This window comes from Lissotriton vulgaris, chromosome 1_1 (assembly GCF_964263255.1).
Source record: "Lissotriton vulgaris chromosome 1_1, aLisVul1.2, whole genome shotgun sequence".
NCBI lineage: Eukaryota > Metazoa > Chordata > Amphibia > Caudata > Salamandridae > Lissotriton > Lissotriton vulgaris.
In genome coordinates, this window is record NC_141685.1 from 736257247 (window position 1) to 736283030 (window position 25784).

Here is a 25784-nt window from a genome sequence, read left to right on the forward strand (position 1 = left end):
TGATTGTGTGTTGGTGATGCATGGAGAAAAATGAGTTTCACGGTTAGTATGTTGGTAGAGGAAGTCTTGGCTTTTTGGAGCAGAGGAATTGTGTGAATGTGCTGACTTTGTCTAACAATTATAAGGTGAGTGGATTTGAGGTGATGTGTAAGCAGAAAGTTTGTATAACAGAATGTTGTCAGCTGCATTTGGATATATTTAGGTAATGGGTGTTAATGTGAATGTGGCTGGGTACTGAGTAACGTGTCAAGATTGCAACATTTTGGTCAATGAGTTGATGGGTTATTTTTTATACTGGTGAAAGTATAGAGAAGGGCTATACGATTAGTTTGGAAGAAGGAGTGATGGAAGATGGTTGTTTAAGGGTGGATGTTTGGAGATTGTGAGAGGAAGGGGTGAGCAAAGCAGAGAGAAGGGAACAGAAGAGAGGGTGGTGAAGGTATGAAAAGGGTGTTTTGCATTAAGGCAGGGTCCAGGAATGCATGGATAGAAGGAAGTGGTGTGAAGGAAAAGTTGAAGTCCAGAAATGAGACGGCTGGTGATATAAGGGAGGAGTAGATTTAACGCTGCGAAAGGATGGTGACAGATGGACATAGCAGAGGAGATAAAGAGCATAACAAGGAAGTCAAAATGATGAAGTATTGTGGAGAAATTAATAAAGAAACAAACAACTTGGGGTGAGTATAAAAGAAAGATGAAAATCAAGGAGATGAGGTGGAAATGGCAGATGTAATTGTGAAGGGTGAAAGAAGGGGGAAGAAACAGAAGAGGAATAGGGAAAAATAGAGAGGGCAGATAGCCCCGTAAGGAGAGAGAGCAAAAGGGAGCATGGCAGCCTTGTACCTGAAATATGAGCTGAACAGCTGGGAAAGCAGTTTGACTTTGATTAGGAGTGTGTTATTGAGGGATCTGAATATTGATTGGAAGATAAGGCTCATTAATGATTGGGGATCAGTTTAAATGTCAGTAAGACCATGTGCACCATACAATTATTCTGTGGCCTCTTTGTTCATGAGTAAGTGATCTTAGGTGGTTGACTTCGGTGTCAAATTTTGAAAGGGAAGTCGATAAATGATGTGATGCAGAAAATGTATGTTGGTGAAGACATCTGCATATCACACAAACTGCCATATCAGCTACTGTTACTATTTGGGGATGGAGAATAACATTGAGATCTAGCAGAAAGAAGAAGATTCGTTCTCATGACAGTTTGGTTACGCATTCCTTTTCCACAGGGCTGTACTATAAGGTAATGACCATTGCTGGGTTTGGGATAAACAATTTGCTGACAGAGATCTTTTGTTGTCCGTATTGCTTGAGTTCCTTGAACCATTTCTGCTTTTGTTGACTGAGATGGCTTCTGCTTGTCTTTCTGGTGTAGGCTTCAATCCGGCAGAGACAAAGATAAGAACTCCAGATGGAAAAGTTTGGCCTGAAGCAGAGTTTCACAACATTAGCCGAGAACTGTACCGAGATCTGGCATTGAAGGGTGAGTACTGTCATTTGTTAGTCAACACTCAAATTGTGAACATTGGCTAAAAATCACAATTTTAATATTGATCAAACAGGAACAACTTACAAGAGGTGTATCAGAAAGTGCATCTCTCTAAATAACTTCTCCATCATGGAATTTCTATTAATATACATAAATGTAGAGTATAGCTACTTATGTGCGGGATCCCAAAGCAGGTTTCTGATACACACTTCTAACTGCCACCACCTTGTGTATTTACCCAGGTGCCAGACTAGACCGGTAAACTTGAAAGCAGTTTCCTCTTGCGTTGACAGTTGGCGTTGTGCGGCTGTTCCATCCACTCTGGGTGTTACATCAGGCCACTATAAGATAAACACCTCTGCACACTTTCTGATCTCTGTCCGCGACATCGGAAGTCGAGCCATTGAAATCATGGTTCCCTTTTTTCACTGCTTTTCCTTTTTAGGTCTCGCCTATTCCATTCCGCAAGGAATGGATAGTTAGGTCTCGCCTATCCCGTTCCGCAAGGAATGGATATTCAAAAATTATAGGAGGCAAAAAATTTCTCAAACCATCGCGCGGATTTCAAACCGTTCACGTGAACAAAGCACACGCATTTCCCCACATCAAAGCCATCAGCCTCCATCCCACAGGCTTCCCCAGCGTGCGCAGTGCGCGCTGGCCTCAATTCTCCTCCCCCCTAATTGCTTTCACTTTCACGGCCACTTCAAAGGGATCCTTTCCCGGCTGCTTTTTTTTTTCTTTCGGCGATGTTCTTGTTTTCGCTCACTCCCCCGCCCCCCCACCCGACTTGTTTTCATTTTTAGGCCGATTTTCGTTTTGCCGCTATTGCTGCCCTTGACTGACCCTCTTATATGCACTAGAGCTCTCTTGCTGTTCTATGCTGATTGCCGCTCACTATTTCTGTTTTTCCTCGTTTAAGGTTGGAAAGTCTTCTGAATGCTTGTTCTTTAGTAATGGGGCCGCCCACCGTAGCCTTGCTGTGTGTCCGGCAGACACTGCTGGGCGTGATGTCGCACCCCATGTCAGCATTCTCCTCAGATAGGCCTGAGGCGGAAACCAGGCACCAGACTCTGGACACCTGCAGCGTTAACAATGGGCTGTGTTTTATTAGCCAGGCAAGGTACTTGTTAAATCCAACCTGCCTTTGTTCCTCATTCACGCAGTCTGCTCTCGTGGAATGTGTGCCTACTGGCAGGAGGTTGTTTGCGTGTCCTTAATGAAGGACGTGCCATGGAAGAAACCGTGCCTTTGTTGTTGTTTTTGGCAGTACTACACATTCCGAAATTCATCTCTGCCATTCCAACAACCCTGAAGTGAACTGACATCACTATTAGGCAGCGGCGTAGCAAAAGACGCCGTTGGCGCTAAAAAAAGCATGAAGAATGGGCCTGCATCCCTTTGTTTTCTTGTTAACTTTCCTAATCATACCTTGCAACATTACTTGTCCATTGTCTCTGTGTCAGTCGGCACACTCCAGTAGCAGCTCCAGGCCATACACTTCGTATTACTACTACTACTTTTAGAGTTTCCACTTCACCTAATCTCCCCATGCCTCCCCCCCACCCCACGCCCTAGAGAATGCACATGTTACTTTTATTTTATATGGCAGCATTCCTAACTCCATTTAATGCGCGTCTCTTCTCCATCCTCCAAATCTATAATACATACTGTATTTAAAGCAGCATGCGCTCTCCGCTGCAGTCCTCTCCCTTTGCATTATTTATGAGCGGCCGCAAAATGCTCACCATTTGTCACCCCCTCTGTTCCTGCTGGCATTCCCCCCCCTCCCTTCTCGCCCAGTCCTTGTTCTATTTTACTTTGCTTCCTTGCAGTGATCTGCCTGCCTGTGATTTTATGGTCAGCATGCTAACTTGTCAAAATGTGTTTTGGTGCATTTTATCTTGCACTGTAGGTCGGACTCTCACGTTTTCTCATATTTATCCTCATGTGTTTTAATTCTCACACAGCACTCTTAACTGTTATTTTTCAAGGAGGCCTTTAGTTCGCTAGTTGTCTGCATCTCTCAGAAACTGTGATTTAAATCGGCAGACAGGTTTCATTTGCCTTCCACCGGAACCCTCATTTCTAGGTTGCTGGAGAATAACTCGAAAAGGTGATCACACTTTTCTTGACTTCAAGCATCCGTTTCCTAGAAGCAAAATGTAGTAAATGTGAGGATCAGGTGTGCAGAGGCGTGGCCCTAAAATACCCTTGCATTAGTGCGTTTATAGCACAGATACCCGCTGATTTATATCGTGTGGGACTTCCTGGGACAGCCCTCAACACATGCACAGGCCTTCCACCAGCCTATCTTTACCTATGCACCTCCGGAAATTTAAGTTGCCCTCGGGAGAGAAGCATTGTTTTTCAAAAGTCATTATTTGGTGCGCAATTGCTTTTAATGGGTGTCCCATGTCCACACAGAGGCCTTTTCACGGATTCTTTTTCACCATGCTTCTGTATCTTGTAGGTTTTTTCTAACATGGAATGCCGTGCACGTATATACTAAAGGCCACAACCCCTTTGAGCACTGTTATCTTAACATTTGTGTTTCTCTCTGTCTTATGATGTCTGCCCGGCCACCATTTACTTGGGACCCTCACACCTCCTCACCCTCACTCACCCTCACTCACCCTCACTCACCCTCACTCACCCTCACTCACCCTCACTCACCCTCACTCACCCTCCCTCACTCACCCTCACTCACCCTCACTCACCCTCACTCACCCTCACTCACCCTCACTCACCCTCACTCACCCTCACTCACCCTCACTCACCCTCACTCACCCTCACTCACCCTCACTCACCCTCACTCACCCTCACTCACCCTCACACACCCTCACTCACCCTCACTCACCCTCACTCACCCTCACACACCCTCACACACCCTCACACACCCTCACACACCCTCACTCACCCTCACTCACCCTCACACACCCTCACACACCCTCCCAAACCCTCACACACCCTCACACCTCCTCACCCTCACACCTCCTCACCCTCACACCTCCTCACTCTCACACCCCCTCACCCTCACACACCCTCACCCTCACACACCCTCGCACCCTCACACACCCTCACCCTCACACACCCTCGCACCCTCACCCCTCCTCACCCTCACACCCCCACACTCACATCCCCTTACCCTCACAACCCCACATCCTCACCCACCCTCACCCTCACATACCCTCACCCCCCTCACACCCTCACCCCTGTCACCCTCACCCCTGTCAACCTCACCCCCATCACCCTCACCCCCCTCACCCTCATTCACCCTCCCTCACCCTCACCAGCATAGCATAACAAAACATAGCATAGCATAACAAAACACAGCATAGCATAACAAAAATAAGCATAAGATAGCAAAACATAGCATAGCATAACAAAGCAAAGCAAAGCATAGGATAGCAAAACATGGCATAACAAAACATAGCATAGCAAAACATAGCATAGCAAAACACAACAAAGCATATCAAAACAAAACGTAGCATAACAAAACACAACAAAGCATAGCATAGCATAACAAAAGACAACAAAGCATAGCATAGCATAACAAAAGACAACAAAGCATAGCATAGCATAACAAAACAAAGCATAGGATAGCAAAACAAAACATAGCATAGCATAACAAAACATAGCATAACAAAACATAGCATAACAAAACAACCACACAGCATAACAAAACATAGCAAAACACAACAAAACATAGCATAGCAAAACAAAACATATAATAGCATAGCAAAGCATAGCATACCAAACACAACTAAAAATAGCATAGCATAGCATAACAAAACATAGCATAGCATAATAAAACACAACAAAGCATAGCATAGCAAAGCATAGCATAGCAAAACATAGCATAGCATAACAAATCAAATCAAAGCATAGGATGGCAAACCATATCATAGCATAACAAAACTAAACATAGGAAAGCAAAACAAAACATAGCATAGCATACAGCATCACTCAGCGCCACCACAGCATCACTCAGCGCCACCACAGCATCACTCAGCGCCACCACAGCATCACTCAGCGCCACCACAGCATCACTCAGCGCCACCACAGCATCACTCAGCGCCACCACAGCATCACTCAGCGCCACCACAGCATCACTCAGCGCCACCACAGCATCACTCAGCGCCATCACAGCATCGCTCAGCACCCAACAATATCACTCAGGGCCACCACAGCAACACCACATCACTCAGGGCCAAGAATGCATTACTCAACACCACCACAGGATAACTCCGCACCACTACAGCATCACTCAGCACCACCGCAGCATCACTCAGCACCACCGCAGCATCACTCAGCACCACCGCAGCATCACTCAGCACCACCGCAGCATCCCTCAGCACCACCGCAGCATCCCTCCGCACCACCGCAGCATCCCTCAGCACCACCGCAGCATCCCTCAGCACCACCGCAGCATCCCTCCGCACCACCGCAGCATCCCTCCGCACCACCGCAGCCTCCCTCCGCACCACCGCAGCCTCCCTCCGCACCACCGCAGCCTCCCTCCGCACCACCGCAGCCTCCCTCCGCACCACCACAGCCTCCCTCCGCACCACCACAGCATCCCTCCGCACCACCACAGCATCCCTCCGCACCACCACAGCATCCCTCCGCACCACCACAGCATCCCTCCGCACCACCACAGCATCCCTCGGCACCACCACAGCATCACTCGGCACCACCACAGCATCACTCGGCACCACCACAGCATCACTCGGCACCACCACAGCATCACTCGGCACCACCACAGCATCACTCGGCACCACCACAGCATCACTCAGCGCCACCACCGCATCACTCAGCGACATCACAGCACTTCTGTTCTTGGATTTTCGTCACAATAAAATACACTGAACATAATCTTCACAAAAGTTATTTACAAAAGTTTAAGCTATTGCCATTATAAATTACAATAACTTTTACTTAAGTATTAATTATTAAAAAAATTAAAAGCCATTGTTATTTGTAATATCAATACATGTAAGTCACGTAAATACAACACATATTGCATTACAAATGCTATAGGTGTCACATTTGCGAAAGTTATAACTATTGGCATTGTAAATGACAAAACTATTCATTTCGCTATTTTCAAAACCAACACATAAATAAAAAATGTATCATTTACAATACCAATAGCTCAAACTTTCCTAATGCGAGACCTATTGCATTGCAAATGATTGTTGTTTTTTGCTCCAGAGTAGCCAACAAAAAGCTAAGCTGTTCGCCTTGCCGGTATTCTCTGGTTCAATTGATGTAAAAACTACAAGCCCTCTTAGGATGGAGTTTGAGCCATTTCTCCTCATTCGACGGGTGAGGTTAATCTTAAAAGGCCAGTACAGTAATGGATTGCCCTGTGTGAATGTTATTAACCACCTTTGACAGAAAAGCTACCTTTGTTTGAAGGACTAATTTGTTCGGAAAAACTGAAGCAGCTGTGATTGCAATAAGGAACACCTTTTATGTGGTTAATAGGTGTGAGGGACAACTATGCATGGGTTTGAATAGAGTGCACAGTAGTTAAGTGAGAACCAAATGTAGGTCCCGCTGTGGTACCACAAAAGGTGAACGTGGGAACATTTGGGTCACCCCTTTCAAAAAAGGCATCACATCTGGTGACGTAAAGGGATGAATGATCCAGTAAGTGTAAGAAGGTCGAAAAAGCTCACAAATAATCTTCAACTGTAGCCACAGCAAGGTTTAGGCTTTGCATGGCTGATGAAAGACAAAACAGAAGGATGTCTGACAAACGTGCTTGTAAGAGTTGAACCTGATGGAGGGAGTACAAGGTAACAATCGTCTCCCTGCACTCTGAATGTATAGACTTAGTGGAAGGGTGCCTGACTGCCAGAATGACACCAACCACTTCAGAAAGAAGATTTTAAAGCCATCGACTGTCTCTGCTCCGTCTCCACCTGTAGAGATGTAGGTTGAGCAGGTTCTGGTACAGGACTCGACTGAGGTGCTGCAACTGAAGATTCTTCTGATAGGGCAGCCTGATTGTGGACTAATGCTCATGGCCAGACATTTCAGGCACCATACTTTCCTCGCCCAGTCCAGAGCCATTAGGATGACATAGGGTTGGTCTTTCCTGGTCTATTTCAGCACTCTGGACAGGAGAATGAGGGACGCAAAGTCATCCAGGAGTTCCAATCACCAGTGTAGATGGAAGGCATCTCCGAGGGAGGGCAGCCCTGGGAACTCCAACATGCAAAAGTTTGGACACTGCATCTGATCATGCAGTGATCATGTTGTCTGTGAGAACCTGCAACCGTTTTCCCTTGATGGTTGGGAGAAATGCCTTCAGTGCCAAGTAAATCGCTCGCATCTCCAATAAGGCCATGTTGAGTTCAGCTTCCTCTGGGGACCAGAGTCCTCTGATCTCCACTTCCCCTAGATAACCTCCCCAGCCCAGCAATGATGCATCCGTCATGATAATTTGCTCTGGGTAGGGTAGGTAAAGGCTGCATATTCATTTGTGGTAGAGCAGCCATCATTGCAGATCTTTTGCGGTCTCCTTCGATGGCTGGATGGAGTCGGAGTGATTGCTGTGATGCTGATCCTACTGAGACTGTTGATCAGGGCTGGATTGGCCGTAGCGGACACTGGGAGTTTTCTCGGTGGGACGGAAGGGTTGGGGGCCAACTCTTGACCTGAAGGCGGATTTTGTTACTGGTGGCCGGTTTTGCAGCAGCGCTGCAATATCGCCCCCCTGTAACAAAAGCAGCAGTGGTGCTTGACACTAAAATACCCCCCTTTCCCCGTATCTGTTCACACTCTGTCCATGCTGTAGATCCCACTGCAGAGCTCACATATGCCACCTAGCATGGTGCACATTTAGGATACGTGATTACCTTATTGTCATCTGTGCTTGAGAATAAGGCTTGAGCTGGCTATGGTAATTATTTTCAGAAGATTGAGATGCTGTAATGGGAACACTATCCATGAAACAAGTGCTCAAATGATGGTCAAAATTGGAAAACATCTTCAAAGGACAACCTGAATCCCATAAAGCCTTAACTCCTCCTTACTAAGGATGCATCACACACAGAATGGGGGCATACCTAAAACATGTAAAAACAAATGGATTGTGGATAAAGGAAGTGTGTCAGTTGCACATAAATATCCTGGTAAAAACAGCAGTGAGGTATGCCTTAAAAGCTTTCCTGCTTACATGCATAACACACGTCAGGGTGCGTACAGATAACAACACAACTATGTTTGCCTATTAAAACCGGGAAATCCAGATCACTTACACTATCTTAAGAATCCCAAGATTGTGGACATGGGCAATACATCACAATGTGGTACTGTCTACGGAATATGTTCCAGGAGTGCACAACCATGTGGCAGATTGTCTGAGCAGACATTATTCAAGTTTCACAAATAGGAATTGGACGGCAACCAACAACAGCCAATTTTCCAGACTTTGGTTATCTCCTCAGCGGGACTTGTTTGCTTACAGAGAAGTATTACAAATTTACATGTAACTTTTTTCCAACCGAATATTGCCAGAGATGTTCTATGTTTATGAATGAAATTAAAGTACCCGTAAACTGAACGAAACTGTGTGGCAATCTAAGAGATACAACTAGTTGTGAAGTGATTAAAGATCTGTGTTGAGCAAACGTTATGAGACTTGGTCAACACTTAAATATTGTGCATTTAAATGGTTTGTTTATTTTCTTACTCCCTGTAAAAACTGCACTGCCCTTAGTCCTGTCCGAAAGAACTGAAGCAGCAGCCACTATAAAGTTTAACTAGGAAAAAAACTGCTGGCTCCTTTAAAGGAGACTTGCTTTCCATTACTAGTGCCTGTCTGGCTACTTTTCTGTTTGCTTTTTCTTGGATTGCTTTACATTCAGTCAGCAAAGTTAGTTTCTTTACTGAAATGTTAGTTTTAACCTATTTATATATTTGAATATATGATTAGACTAAAATAACATTTGGTAATGTAACCTTTGACATGCTGCAGTATTTTTCGTACATATACAATTTCCTTCTTCTCTGCCATGGAATTCTCTCTGATATCTATAAACAGTCTGAATATCTCCACGTATGTCCAGGATCCCTGTAACACCATTTTAGAAAACAAACTGAAAAACTTGCATATAAGTGCCTTGATATCCCCCTGTTATTCTTCAAGAAGGAAGTGTAGTTTTCTGGAAGCGCTTGGCATTGAGTATTTTGATGACTACTTTCTTGACGAAGGGAAGGTAGACCTCAAGGCACTCAGTCGACGATTTCAGGTATCTCCCAGTTAGCATTTGGTGGTTCCTCTTCGATGATATTCCTCTGCATCGGTGCCACAAGTGCAAGGAGGGACACTGATGTCCACCAACGAGGTCGGGAGGTGGAGATGCATCATTAATGTCCTGTCTCCAGAATATCTCCTTATTGCTCCATCTGTGATTAATGACTCAAACACATCCAGAGCTGCAGTACCTCTGTCTTTAACCTGTTTTTTGGGAGGGTGAGGGAAAGGTCAGTGAAACTATGCAATCTGTTTCCGGACCGCAGCACTGATATAAGGAGAAGAGACATGGCCATCATTATTATCCTCAGGATAAACCATCTAAGAAAAGAAGATTGTCTCCTGAGACGTTGAAGAGGTGAAACATAGAAAGATCTTCCAGGCACATATTTATCAGACCCCCACAAGACTATCATGCTCTTCAAGCTCCGATTTGAGTGGCATTTTGGTCCGATCTCTAGATTAGCCCACCTGGGAGTGTCTCTCCAGTGGATGACATGTTTGCCCTTCACAAACTTACTTAAAGAGCAGCTTAGAAATGTAACATCAACTACATTCTGTGTCTACAAACTGTTTCTGAAACCTCAAGTGAGACCTATGGTGGCTCTGGTTGCAGGTCTTGAACAGGTGTTAAACGGGTCATGAAATGACCATGAACACTTTCCTCACACGAGCTTTCATCAAATCTGTTGACTGCTGTGAAGAAAAGAAATGCACAGGGCCTGAATTGGATTCTTTTTTCTGAGGGAAACCCCATCGCTTGACTGCTTGGTGGTTTTAGCGGCTTCCAACATATTCAGAACTCTGCTGTCAGACAACTCATACATATAAAGCCACACGCCCACTTCTCCCCCTGCGTTGAAGGCTCTCTATTGGTTACCGGTTGCCAGAAGCTCCACATTCAAGTTGCTTTCTATAACTCACAAAGTGATACATAGAACAGGACCGCTCTTCATCGGGAATAAAACCACCAAATACATTCAACAAAGGAACCTACATCTAGATTGGCAACTCGCTTCAAAATCCTACCATACTAGAAAAAAAACATAGGCTGCATATCCTTCTCTGTTCAAGCAGCCAATCTATGGAACTCTTTACTCCCAAACATAAGATCCACATAACTACCTTATCTTCAGAAAACTACTCAAGAGTTGGCTCTTCCCCACATAACCACCATGCTCAAGCATAAACATAAAGCTTATCCCCTGTGTATATTAGCATTTATTTGGACTGTAGATGTGTACCTACATATGTGTATTCCTTTGTATAAATGTGTGTAATAATTATGTTTAAGAATTTATAGATATTCGTTAGTTCTGATTAACAGATGTACATATTACTTATAGTAAACAGTATACTATTCTATGTTTAACATAATAAGTAACGTTTTATCATAGCTATTTATCTACAATTGTTTCACTATTGAATTTCAAAAAACTTTTATAAAAAATTCTAAAAACAAATAAATTAGTGTAAAGTACAGCGACACTTGAAAATCTGAGTTTATTAAAAACAACTTAAATCTACATATATTACCTTTATAAATAAAATCGGCACTCACACTTGAGATAAGAGAGACAAGTACTGTAGGGTCTACTTAGAAATTCTAGTTGGGAAATGGCAACTGTTAAACGAAAAGCATAAAACCACTTACTAGCAAATTCTTGCATTTTTAAAATAATGAGATTAAGCAAATGAAATGTTTCTAAAACAATATATAATATTGCAAAATGAAATGGTGCATAATTGCTGTTTGTGGATAGTTGTATACTTGGTTAACCAACAGGAATTCTCCCTTTGAGACATTTTATGCACTAATTTATATGGAATTATCCAGTTGAATGGTATGTAAATGATGATGGAATGCACTGATGGATAAAGATTAATGTGTAATTAATGAGAAATTGAATGTCCTAAGATGGGGCTGTTGTTTGCCCAATGCAGTGTATCTTGCCGTTAAACATGAACTATCCCCTTTCTATGGCAATGTATCGTGAGAATATGTGTCTTTTTAAATGCAAAAGAAAATGGGGCTCATCGTTGTGACCAAGGCTGCAGGCAGCAGCCGAAACGCGTAGATGATAGCAACACTCTACTATACCTGAGTGAAAACCCACGGTGTGCCGGTCCTGTCTCTTAATTTAGAATAAGGGGTTTGTTTTGTGCAAATGTATTTATTGGTTTTTCCAAACCATTATAAAGACAATACATGATATTACAGAAATAAGGAAATCAGTGCTATGTACTATATTCACAACATGTCATTGTCTTGTCTTGCCATTGCCAAAATCAATACTAACAAACCGCGAGCAAAGAAACCTAACTAACATTGCAATAAAGGAGCATTGTGATTTATAGTACAATATAGTGCACAAATTACCTCATAGAGGATCACTTTCCAGTTCGCGACAACTAGTGAATAGGATTCACAAAGAGGCAGGTTTGTAGTGACATACCGGGCTCTGGATGCCTAACTGAGCAGGGATATGCAAATCCATGTGTCACTTCACATTTCGTCCTGTTCCCCCAATGTTCCATCTAAAGAATGTATCTGCAGGTAGTCTTTAAGTGGTTGCCAAAAATCCAGAGGGCAGGAAGTGAGGGGTAGCAATTTAGCATATGTATCACAATAAATGAGGTCCCAAACCCAGTCTTTGATTGTTGGTGTTAGGGCTCTACCCCACTGTAAGGAGACCTGGCGTTCAGCCAGGAGGAGCGCAAACTCCGAGAATCTTCTCACACTTCTCTTGATGGGTTTGACATCTTATTAATGCCATCAATGGGAAGGCTTTTAGTGTGACTTCAATCATGAGTGATAACTTGTTAAAAATAGTCTCCCAGTACCCAGAGGGGTGTGCAATTCCAGGCAAGGTGTGGAATGTCTAGAAACTGTTCATAAACCATTCTATCCTAAGAAATACCTTTTGTTGTCTGAGATATAGACATATATAAGACAGGCACTCTACAATGGCATAATAGGCAAAAAACAGTAATATTGGTCAGTATATATATATATATTTTTTAAACAATTATTTTTTCTTTTTTTCAAATTTTATAGAGTTGATATTTGAGTAGATCATACAATGATTTGATTCTGTATTTGGATATCCAAGTTATTACATGTGAATAAATTCATACACAGACATAAATATATACAAATCCTTTGTGATAGACGAGAAACGTTGACTCAGGCAGTGCGGCAGATGTCTACAACGCGCGTTTCGGCAAACATGCCTTCATCAGTTAGCCGTCCACTACTCTACAAAACATATAATATCAATATAAATAATACGGTGCGAGTGCCTGTCATCTATAGAACAAAATGATATATACAGGTATTTCAGAAAAGACAATATAGCATATATATTCACACTTTTAACATACGTAACCTGATAAATTACAGTATGGCGTTTTGTTGAGTAGTGTAGAGTAGTGGACGGCTACCTGATGAAGGCATGTTTGCCGAAACGCGCGTTGTAGACATCTGCCCACTAGTGGTCACAGGGATTGAGGTACCCGATAGAGGCGGGAGCTAAGATGTGTGCTATCAGTAGATTTAATGACTAGAGTGAGAGGGGGAAGTCCTCCGGTTCAGTAGTAGCATCAGGCAAGACACTCCTCAAGGCTCCATGCACTCTATGTATTAAAAAACGATCCATGTAGGTAGCATCGCCTCTCTCTGCCAGTTCAGAAATAGAGCACAGTTGTGAGTCCTTAAACAGATCCCCATAGTATGGAGTCTTAACTCTTGCCACGTCCGTTTAGTAAGAGGTTCAATGGTAGTGGGTAACCACAGACAGTCTGGTAGAGGTGTGTGGTGGGAATATAAGATGACATGTTGCAAATATCGATGCAGTTTGGTCCAGGCCCAACATGTTGTGGATAATGTCTGGATTTCCGTGGGGAAAGGCTGGAGCCCCTGAGGGAGAAGTGACACGAGTGCCGTCGGGTGTATTTGGGATCGTTCAGGTCTGAGATACTGTATGCGAGCATCAGGGTGATACCAAAAGTTTGTGAAATGGATCTGAGCTACCAGATAATAGAGGTAGAGATCTGGAACACCAAAACCTCCACGCTCGTATGGCATGGTGAGTGTCCTATCCAATTCTTGGTTGTTTACCTGCCCATATCAGTCGGATTAAAACAGAGCACAACATCGCAGTTGCCAATGCAATAGGGATATTTGAGAATAGATATAGTAGGCGCAGGAGTACTACCATTTTAACGATGGCTATCCGGCCGGCCATGGAGAGAGGTAGTTTAATCCAGCGGTCAACCTGCGACATGAGTTGGTCAATAGCCGGCCCATAGTTGATACGGATGACTTTGTCCGCGCTGCAATATAAATAAACACCAAGGTATTTAGGAGGAGAGGTATACCAGCGTTAAGGGAACTCAGCGTCCACTTGGGTGGTTGCAGGCGTCTGTGGGAAAATCTCAGACTTTGACCAGTTTATGACCAGGCCTGGGTGTACGCCAAATCAGACTATCTCTCTCAATAATGGAGGAAGGTTTTCTGCTGGGAGGCGAACAAATAACAGTACATCATCCGCATAGAAGGAGGCTATGAGCGGGCCATTGTGTAGTTGCAAGCCCCTGTGGCCAGGGGGTCCGTTGCTATAATAAACAATAGGGGTGATAGTGGGCACCCCTGGCGAGTACCGTGCAACACAACAAAAGGAGTTGTAAGAATTCCATTCACTCGAAGCGAGCAACCGGATTAGAATATAGAAGGCGAATCAGGCTAAAAATCTTATGGTGAAACCTAATGTTCGAGGCATATGGGCTGCAGATGGTACATTATGAATAGATCGCCATCTGGTGTTGGGCTCGGATGATTGCACTTGTTTTTCTCTTGGAGAAGTCTTTTGTAGTCACAAGGCTGGTGACTTCTCCCTTGGGTGATAGTGCGCATGGGCATCGGCTCCATCCTTAGATTGTTTTTTTTCCGCCATCGGGTTCAGATGAGGATCGAAGCGCTCCGGATCGACTTCGAGAAAAATGTATATTTCGGGGCGTATTCCCTTTCCAATAAGACTGTATTGTTTATCGAGCGCAAGTTCATTCCCATTTCGACGCGCTTTGACGTCAACACCGAACATTTCTAACTCTACGTTGACGGGACCGGGAGGCCTATTTCGACGTAGTCCAGCCCGGAGTCCATGGAAAGGACTCCATTCAAGAAATGTCCAACGTGTGGTGCTAAATTCCCACTCAAGGACCTACACGAGGTGTAAACCTAATTTCTGCTTTGCTGAATATAAGAAGGACCATTTCAGGGAGTCTAATGCCTTCTCAGCATTTAGCATCACGAAAGCCGCTGTAAGTGTAGGTTCCGTCTGGTTTATTACTGAGAATACAGTACGCAGGTTAATGGTCGTGGAGCGCCCGGGATCAAACCCAGCCTGGAAAGCACATAAGATAGTATCCACTAGCAGGGAGAGGCGTGTTGCTAAGATTTTAGCGACAATTTTATAGTTCTGATTTAGCAGCGATAATGGTCTGTACGATTGGTATTGGGTAGGAGTTTTGCCCGGTTTAAGAAGTAGTGTGACTATGGCTTCTCGCGTAGTTGGAGAGAGGGAACTGCTTTCCAACGCTTCTGCGTATACCTCAACCAGCCGAGGGGCGAGTACATCCTGATACGCTTTGTAAAAATCCGCGGTGAGGCGGTCGGATCCCGGGGCTCGGCTACTAGTCACTTAGCTTTATTCGATTTTCATTTAAAAACCATAAAAGCATACAGATAAAAACGAAACAATATGAACATAGGAGCGTGGAAAGATACATATAATACAAGTTAATAAAGACATATGCCCAACCAGTAGGAACCTTATTCTTATTTGAAACATAATACATAAAAACCGCGTTACTGGCTGGGTTAAAAATGTAAGCTTGACCCTTTATAAGACTTCTCAAACATTGGTGTATTTGTAGAATAAGTCAAATCTATGAGGGGCAGGTGAGCTAATAGCACCCCTTTCTAGCAAATGATTATATGCTGCTGTGGGTCTTGGTAGGGGGATGAGTGGGGTGCACGGATAAAAATCATACAAATCCCAAATGGAGATGGGACCGTCACCTTCGTGAGGCTGGGAGGATCGTAAATAGGGGACGATGTTCCTATTCCTAAATTTTTTTTTTTTTTTTTTTTTTGAAAACCTTTATTGTGCATGAGAAGGAGGACAAATACGGGCCTACAACCATCAGGCCGGCCACGATACTGTAGGCACAGATGTAAGCAATGCGGTTCCCCAGCGGCATCAGACAATATAGCATCAATTAGTAGCAGTTACACTGTATAGTTCATGTCGCCAAGGAGAAGGAGCAATGAAGGTTTAAGTTTTTTAAATTTTGATCTAAATATAAAGCAGTGAAGAATAGATTCGAGGAGAACTGAGTCCGTACATGAACTTCACAACATGAGCAGGCAGCATAGTTAAGAACAACAGTAGCGATAAACACCCCACCAGTATAGCAGTACAATACAAAACAGCAGGAGTATCAGTACACATTTACGCACCACCCACAGCGCCACCCACTCCCTACTAATCCCATGGCAGACCCAGAGCAGAAACAGCACGAGAAAGCGCAGAATTTTTAGGAAAATAAGGCCCATAGAAACTAAGAAGAAAAACGAAATCTACCCCCCCACCCTACAACAATCCGGAGGCTACGGCCTACCCCCCCCCCCCCGGTAAAGTGCCTGTCGCCCTTTAAAGAACCCGAAATATAGAGGAGAGAAAAGAAGGAAACGAAAAGAAATAAAGATTCTCACTCTTGAGTTATAGGGAGGAAGAAAAGAACAAGCCATTCTACCACTCCCAAAGAAAAAAGGGACGGGGAGGAGCCCTAACAATACCAAAATCTCCCGATCCCCCAGCCACCTGTAGCCCCTACATCGATGAGACAATACCAGCAAAAAGAACAATAACAGAGGTGAGTTAAATCAGGTGCACCCCCGTCCCCGAGTCAGTACACGAATGACCACGCCTCTAGGAGGGTGAACAACGGGATATGCACAGCTCCACCTACGTGCGAGAGTACCAGGATAGATAGCAACAGCCACCAGGAGGAGGGTCAACACAATACAGTCTCGGTCGCGTCTGTCCCATACACCCACATCACCCCACTTATTGGTATCAGAAAATGCAAGCAATCACAGTTCCCAGCTGGGAGAGTCATCACTGATCGTGCGTCCGAATCAAATACAATACCGTCCAATCCCAGTCTCCGTATGCCAATGAAACATTACTGCAAGGATAGGCAACTAGCCCTGGCCCGATTTAGGAAGGCCCCCAAAGCAAAACACATGAAGGAAGCCGCCCCCCTCTAAAACGACGACACAAAATGGCCCCGGATAGAAGAAGGGGTGTTCATTGTTCCAAAATGGACGTCTCCAGTCCCCTCGAAATCCGTCATCCACAATGAGGAGCGAGTCCAGAACAGTCCGGTGGCACAACCTGCAGAGTTTAGAAATCGAAGGCCATCGGAGAGCGTTGTACACGGGAGATGGAGGAAACAAAGTTGCAGTCCTTGGCGGAAGGGGAAACAAAGTAGCAAGAGCAGTGTCGGTGGAAGGCGGAGTGCATGCGCCAGTACCGCCAGTAGTTGCCCCCACACCGCTTAAAACATGTGCAGACATTGTAGCCCCAGCAGCCGGCAGCAAAGGCAAGTCCATACGGTGCCAAGTGTCGACCCTCCGTGCCCGCCCCAAGTTAAGTAAAATGGCGTCTAGTTTCTCACCCAGTGTACGGGAGCAAAGGTCCATCGCAGCTCGCAGGTCCTGGAGGGCGGCGAGGACGGTTCCATAGGTAGGAGTGGAAAGCGGAACCTCCGTCTCAGAGTCATGAGAGGGTTCCCGGAATCCGAGCCCCATCTCCGGCCGATTTCGGCGGACGGGGGTGAGGGTAGACGATCTTTCACACAATGGGAGACGCGGGGCACCTCCATTTAGTAATCCAACGATGATGTCGGGGCGGGCACGGCAGGAATGAGCTGCAATCCAAGCCACCGATCCTGCAAGACGAGCTGCAGTCGGTCGTCTGTAGCTGGTAACGTGTGTTGCTCCGTCGTGAGGACGGGACACACCAGGGTCCGCTCGTCGGTGAAGGGCAAAGACTGCAGTGGAGGCTAGGCAGCTCGTCTCCGGCACCACTCAGAGAAGCCGGACATAGCGCATATCCCTTCCTCGCAGTCAGCAGGCACAATGGTCGAGAAAACCACGGCAGAATGATGCAGTCTGGTCCGAGTCTAGGCAGGAACTGCTCTTCCAGGCCGCCGGCACCAACCCATCAGCGCAGCCGTCCTTTGTTCTTCCCGGTCCGGCGGTGCACAGCGGCTCAAGCCGGGGCCAGAGCCGCGGGACGGACTAGCGGGTAACTCCGGTCACCGGGCGGGTAGAGATCCCGGGAAAACGTGGGTAAACTCAGCGCATCCTCCGGAACACACCACCGTCAGAGAGCGCCAGGATATTCAACAGGATATCGATGCAGGGCTCAAGGGCTGGCGGAGCCGAGGGCTTACACGTCTGCCCCGATCGCCATCTTGGCTCCTCCCCCCCTATTCCTAAATTTAACAAGGATTAAGTCCCCGGGAATGTCCTTAGGTAATGACCCTAACCAGCCCACCCTTTTAACACTCAGGATACCACCGTCCTTATCAGGTGGCAGGGGTCTATTTTTGGCTAACCAGAAGATGACCTTGTGTAATAGGTCCTGATAACTCTCGGGTTTCCTGTGAGCGGGAGTCGGTACTCCTGAAAGAACAAGCACAAAGGGTGCGGCTGCCGGAGGTAAGTCTATACATGCAGCTCTGTTTGGCGCTGCTCTAACAGCAGAGTAATTAGTTAACACAGGATTTGGGGCATTTTTAGTGACCAGTGTGGGTTGACTCTTGGGAGGCTGTCTTTCAATCGGGACATTTTTTCTTGTATTAGACAGAGATTTGTGGCGGTTTTGGTAGCAGTTAGAGGTAACGTGCTGGGAAATTGTCTTTCAGTTGGAACTGTTTTTGTTGTGTCGGTTACCATAGGCACTTCAAGTACAGTTTGTGGGATGGAACAATTAGGTATCGCCATCTTTATAACGGGTGAAGAGTTGGCTTTAATAGCTGTCTCTATACAAGGGTGCTATTACAGATCTTAACAATAGTTCAAGCTGAGGCAATAACTGCAATTGAGGCGAAGATACTTTGTCCTCCAAGCTTTCAGCAACCCCCCTGGGTGTGATGGAGTTTGTGGCAGGCGATGGGGGATCAATACAGAGTTTTTTATCTTGGGTTGGATTTCGTGATTGTTTACCCCGTCGTGTTTCCTTTTCGCACTTTGGCCCAGCAACCGTACAATTGGCTGGATGTGGCCTCATTGGGTGGTAATGAAGGTTCATGAGGTCTGTCAGCGGGAATGTTAATACTAAGGCCTTTTACGGGGGAAGGGGATGTTACTGGAATAAAGTTAGTCCCGCACAGAGCATTTAGTTCCTCCCAGTAGGACAAGTCTTGCAAACTTTTAGGGGTATATGACGGGGATTGCATAGTATCGAGGGGTTGGCGGCGGTCATCAATGTCTATGTCGCAGATAGTGGTAGGTGATGTATAACTCTGAATAAGCTTATCCATACTCTAGCTTTAATATGGGAATTTAATATGCCCCCTTATATATCATGAACAATAAGGTATGGTCAAAAGTAGTGTCTGTGATGGCGATGTCAAAAAGTCCATGGGTAATCAGTACATGGTATACAGAACTATACCTTCTTTTGCTGGGGAGCCAAGGGAGGTGGCCCGTCCCCGTCCACATCGTGCCTCTGAGGGCCACAGAGGGCCCGCCCTTTGCCCAGGCTTAGCCCGCGCGCGGTCCCGCGACGCGGGGGCTCGCGCTGGCCTTAAGCGCACCTCCCGGGGTGGGACAGGATGCAGGATGCGCGCCTTCCTGGGCGCAAGGGGTTCTGGGAATTGTAGTTCCCGATCTACCGCCTCGCCGCGGTGAACGGGATACGGCAGGCAGCGAAGTCCGGTGGCAACAAGGGAGCAGCGCTCGGGCTGCAACACTCCACAATCCCCCAAGTTGACCTCCCAGGTCAGTGATTGTATCAGGTCCCCCCTGGCTCGGCTACTAGTTAAGTCCTTTATTGCCTGTTGCACTTCATCGGCATCGATGGGGGAGGCCAAGAACTCATGTTTACCATCTTCAATTCAGACCATGACAATTTCTTGCAATAGGTCCCTCAGGGCCTGGTCGCCAGGTGGGGACCGTGTTTCGTACAGTCGCCTATAGTATGTTAATAGGGCCTGTGTGATGTCAGTGTTGGACAATAATGGGGTCTCGTCTTACAAGTCCAACTGTGTAATATATGCAGATTGGCATTGTGGGCGCAGCATTCTTGCAAGTGTCCTGCCTGGTCTTGCGCCCTCTCCATAAACCCTGGCCTTTGAATACTTCCCTAGGTATCTGACTTCCCGAGTTGCTGCATCATTAAATTCAACCATTACTGCAGAACGGGTACGAAAAGAGGCTGCAGATGGATCTGCGAAGGAGCTGTTATCCACTTCTTTTAGTTTTTGTTTCATTGCGCTCATCTCAGTACGGATTGAACGGAGCACCCCTGCCTGTTGAGAGATACTGACCCCACGTACTACTGCTTTGAAGGCGTCCCAAAGTATATATTGGGAGTCCACTGTGCCATCATTGAGCTCGAAATATTCTTTAATAGCTTCTCCTATTTCCGTGCGAAATACTGGATCCAAAAGAGCAGATGAAGGGGAACCGCCACAATAGGCGTTGTTTGGGAAGTAGTGAAAAGTCCAATACCAGGAGAACCGGGTAATGATCTGAGATTTTGCGAGTTAGATATTCAATGTCACGCGCATTTAGCATCAGCTGCAGATGTAAGGTACCAGTGGTCTATACATGACCAGGACCCATGTGGGGCAGGATAAAAAGAATACGTAATGGTTGTGGGGTGGTGTATATGCCAGGGATCTTCTAGTAATGACGCACGTAGGAGGTTCAAAAGGCCTGAGGTAGAGTGTGGTTTCTTAATTCGTCTCGGGCCAGTGGTGTCAGCAGCTGGGTCAAGTGTGAGATTAAAATTCGCCCCCCCCATCAAAATAATGTTGGCACCTAACTTGTCAATGCACAAAGACAGAGTAGGGAAGAAGTCGGCAGAACCTGTGTTTGGAGCATAAACATTTACAAGTGATATAGCTTCACCTACAGAATACCCCTTGCGAGCACATACCTACCCTCGGGGTCAGTAATTACCGTAACTGATCGAAAAGGGAGTGAGCGGTGCACTAAAATGCACACTCCCATGAATAAGAGCTGTAACAGGAGGAGAAACGGTTCCCATCTCAAGTGGATGCAAAACTATGAGCCGGTAGTGGGGCAAAATGGGTCTCTTGCAGGAATGTGATTTGGATAGTATGTCGAGTCAAGTATGCTAATATTTATCTACCCTTTTTGGGATTAGCTAGGCCTCTAACATTCCACAAGAGGCATTTGTGTCTGAGTGTAGAACTGGTACCACTATCGGTGGTCATTTGCACATCTGTACAAGCATTGTCATGCGCCAGAGGAAAACCGTGTACATAATCTGCAGTATAAAAAAAGAAGGTGCTCCACACCTACATTTAACATGACAAACCTAATTATACATCAAAACACTCATTCAACCCCTTCCCACTCCCCACCCCCATCGGATACACAACAACAAGGCACCCGGTGAATCCAAATAGATCATGCCCAAAAAGGAGTGCATAACCAAAAAAGAGAAAGGAAAAGAAGAAAACGGATAGTCATCCTATGGGGAATGGCGACACTCCATGGAGCCATCAGATGATATAGTAAACATAAACAGTAATTCCCACTCAACCAAGGGTAATTGTAAGGTTGTCCATCAGCCCCATCAGCTTGTGTAAAGAGCATTACGTATATTGGGCAGACGTAAAGTGTTGGATTGCTCTTACAAACCAGCAGGCTCTCTGCATCAAGCAAATGAAAAGTAAATCATGGTATTTGATACGTGAGTCTTGCAGAGAGATAACCAGGTAATCTTAAAAAAGATCATGGGCCAGGTATTCGGTCATCCTCTCATTGGTGCGGCGATGTGGATGGTTTATGCGTCTTCCAGAACTTCTCTGAGTCGTCCAGTGAATCAAAAATACAGTCTTGCCATCAAGCTGAATGCAAAGTCTAGCAGGATAGAGCATCGCATATTTGATGTTCGCCTTTTGGAGAGAATGTTTGACATTTATATACTTGCGCATGGCTTCCTGCACTATTGGATGGAAATTTGGATCCCTGGTAACGGAGTGTTCCTTGTTCCCCGGCTAGTTTAAGGGCTCCATCACAATCGCTGTAGTTGAGGAGTTATGCAAGTATCCTCCTAGGAGGGGCACCGGGAGAGGGCCCCAAAGTCCGATGGGCTGGTTCGACTGCAAACGCAGTGGAAAAGGCGTCTCTCCCAAATAGATCCACCAGGACTGTCTCGAGAAACTTTGCCAAAGGCCCGTTGTTAGTAGATTCTTCAGTTGCAGTGACACGGATATTACTGCGACGTGAACGCTCCTCCAAATCTTTGGTTTTGGTGGCAAGTTGTTTGAGGAGGGTTTCCGATTGGTCGAGACATCGTTGCAGGGAGGGTTGTGCATCCTCCAGATCCGAGATGCACTGTTCTGATCCCCCTATGCATGTGTCCTGGGCCTCCAAGCGACCATGAATGTCATCCAGTCTGCTGGTTAAAGCGTACAAGCGTGTGTCGATGGCACGGAAGCCGCTCTGAGTTCAGCTATTATGGCCGCGGTGCCCTCTTGTTGGGTCCCCTCTTCTCCAGCAGCTCCTCCAGATTCTTCCCTTCTGGTGGTTTTGCCCCCTTCGAAGTTCAATGGGAGTTATTTGGGATCTGAACGCCCCATTTTTAAACTGCTGGTGTTGGAGTGGGATGTTCCAGTTGGCTCGTAGGTAATAAACACAGGTCACCAGTACATGGGCCAGTGGGAGATTCACCTCTAAGAAAGGCCCCTTGTATGAGTGGTATGCTCACTATGACTGATTGGGGAGGGGGGCAGGGCGATCTACTTCTGCCAATGTATCTCGCACTGGGCAGTTGAACTTGCGTATGTTGCAGGAAAGCAGCGATACAGCCGTGGTATTTGTGCGGGGGAGGTGAATCAGCCCCCTACAGTTCATAACCTGGTTAGGGGATCCAACTGGGCATGATCACGATGTGCACCAGACACTGGTATTGGCCTGCGCTAAGATGGCAGCCGGTGGTTCAGGGAGTAGGCCGTGGTCAGCAAGGGAGGCAGGCGTGATCAGGGCTCGCCACAAATGGCATCAGGGGGACTGTACTCACAGTTCTGGAGGAGCTGGTGTGTAGCATGCAGGCTTTCGGTCAGTCAGTCATTGACCCCGGCAGCTCAGCACGTTGGGATCAGAGCTGGGAGTGGAAAGTCATTCCCCTCGGTTAGTGCGCATCCAAGGTTCACATCTTGGCGGGTTGATGGTGTCAAGCCCGGGCCCGATTTGAGGTGGGAAGTGCGACAGGGGAGCCCCTGTCCCCCGCGGTGGCAGCGGTAGTCAGCCAGCAGTTTCCAGCGCTTGAGCTCAGGTCCCCGCCTCCAGGCTCAACCGAGTCCCCTGTCGACTCTGGGCCTCCGGAGGCCGTGTCCGGTCCGGGCTCTGCCTGGGACTTTACTGAACGGTTAGGAAAATACTGGCCCCATACTCATTACCAACTGTTCCCCAGAGGCTCTGATGCTTGATAAGGTGGACAGGGGCAGGTGGGGTCCTGGTTGGACGTGGTTAGGCGGGCAAATGGGCATGATGGCTCCGGAGCTCCAAAGTCAGGCAGCCATTCCGGTCGTCGGCTCGGCCACGCCCCGAAAAAGAGGTGTTCATTATGTGATATTTAGAGACATGGGGACGTCTCGCACCCAGTCAACATTGGCGCTTGGGAAGCATGCAGGCAACTGCCAAACACGAAGGAGGGGAACCACAAGATAGGCGTTCCCCCGGCATCCCTGACAGCGCTGCCAAAGATGGGAGGGAGAGTATTCGCGGGATGGGATTCAGAGGATTCTCGCCGACGACGGAGCACTCCATTTCTGGTTAGAAGGCAAGCTTTGGGGCGGCGGGAGCCAGGCGGTAAACAACTAACTCTCTTAGCGGAAAAGGAGAGATATAGTTGCGGAGCAGCGTGGGAGCTCACCAGGAAAGCGAGAGCAAAATGACTGATGAGTGTGCGGCTTGGGAGCTGGAGGCTCAGAAGCTATTTGTAGATTCATCCTCTATGAAAGAACTTGGTGATAGCACTGGGACTATTAGGCAAACAACCAATGGTGATATTGGCCGGAAACTGCAAGACCTGGAGAAATTGAAAAAAAGAGATATCAAGATGGTGGGAAGTTGCGTCCTTTAAACAATACATTCAAGTAGGACGAGTACCCAGAAGCTTAAGGAACATGATTACCCCAATGTACGAAAACCCCAACCCGGGGCTTCTCAGAGAATGGACAGATAATAGCGCATAGAGCTTGATGGACATGATAAAAATCCTGATTAAGTACGCAGAAATGGAAAGATGTGAAGTAAGTGGAATAGAACTGAATGAGTTCCTAGACAAGAAAGGGGACCAAGCTAGAGTAATCTAATTTAAAAGTGAGTTAAAAAATAGATTGGACACTTTCGCAGCTCTGCAAGAAAAATATGGTATGGGAGACACTGAACTCTATCGCTATATCCAAATTAGACACGCTATCCAGAGCGCAATCCCCCTAGGCACTAAATTGGCAGAGTCCTAGCCCCTGGAGGACAGACTCCTTACGGACTTCATGGACAAAAAAGCCATCTCACAAACCTACCGCAAGCTGGTTAATAATCAACCAGACCCCATGCTGACATTGCGGGACAAATGGCAAATAGACCTGGGAGTCATGGAGGATTCAGCGTCGGCCCGGGAGGCAGCGATCCCATCTCGGCTAAAACTGATACAACTCAAAGTGCTGCATAGCGTATATTACCCCTGCACCACACTGCATAAACTCGGACACGCACCAGACCCATTTTGCCTTAGAGGTTGTGGACAAATTGGAACATTTTATCATATAATGTGGGACTGTCCAAAAATCCAATCCTATTGAGACCAGGTAATGACCGAGATCTCGGAGGTGGGGTGGGGGCAGAGGTCCAGCGCGACCCCCGATGCTGCCTTCTAAACATTTGGCAACCTACTGACCTAAACTTAGCATTACAAAACTGGGCTACGCTCAGGATGAAAATTGCTAATCGGAATATAGCCAGGAACTGGGGCTCTGGGTCGCTGCCTACAGAGCAACAATCGGGCACTGACATGGATATCGCCATGGTAGCGGAGAGAGCAGTCTACACACACAGGGGATGTCCCAAAAAGTGGTCCAGAATATGGGGTAAGTGGAATGAGTCCCAGGGAAATATCTGCAATCCGCCGCACACAACATCAACCCCTGAGGACAGCCCATGATTGGGGCCAGGGTCACATAGACTGTGATATGAATATGTCCTGCAGATGCAGATACGGGAGGGGTACGCAGAGAGTGACGTTACCTATAGTAATGTATTGACGATGTGTGATTTGTAGGCAGTGCAATATGATGTGTCAATTAACTACAGATGGCGATGAATAATGTTTACTGATTTTTATGAATGTATGAATACGAAATGAAAAAAAATAGATTGGAGAAATATGAGAAACGGATTAAGGGCTGAAAAGCAATCACATTTTTGTGTGACCGATTAGACTATGAAATTGGACGAATATACACATTTGATAAACGCTTCGATACAGTAAGGAGACAGAATAGTAACACCTTTTCTCAAGAACATTCTCAAAGTGAAATAGGCTCTGAAACAGGTTCAGAGGTGGAACAAGAAGATCTTGCAAGAATAGGAGCAACTAACACAAAACGTGTTACAGATGAACTGCGTTTTTTACAACTGGATCAAAGAAGGGACCATCAAACAATGAGAGGTCAGGGAGA

The 25784-nt window shown here is 46.2% G+C and overlaps 1 protein-coding gene across 2 annotated transcripts in view; it reads left to right on the top strand.

Annotated features, from left to right (window-relative positions):
• The window catches only part of CEP350 (centrosomal protein 350), a 1459870-nt gene that overhangs the window by 146876 nt on the left and 1287210 nt on the right, over positions 1 to 25784 (top strand). For both annotated transcript variants that reach the window (XM_086955422.1, XM_086955428.1), the window contains exon 7: positions 1382 to 1489. In XM_086955422.1, coding sequence (XP_086811548.1) covers positions 1382 to 1489 — 108 coding nt within the window. The remainder of the gene's footprint in view (positions 1 to 1381; positions 1490 to 25784) is intronic.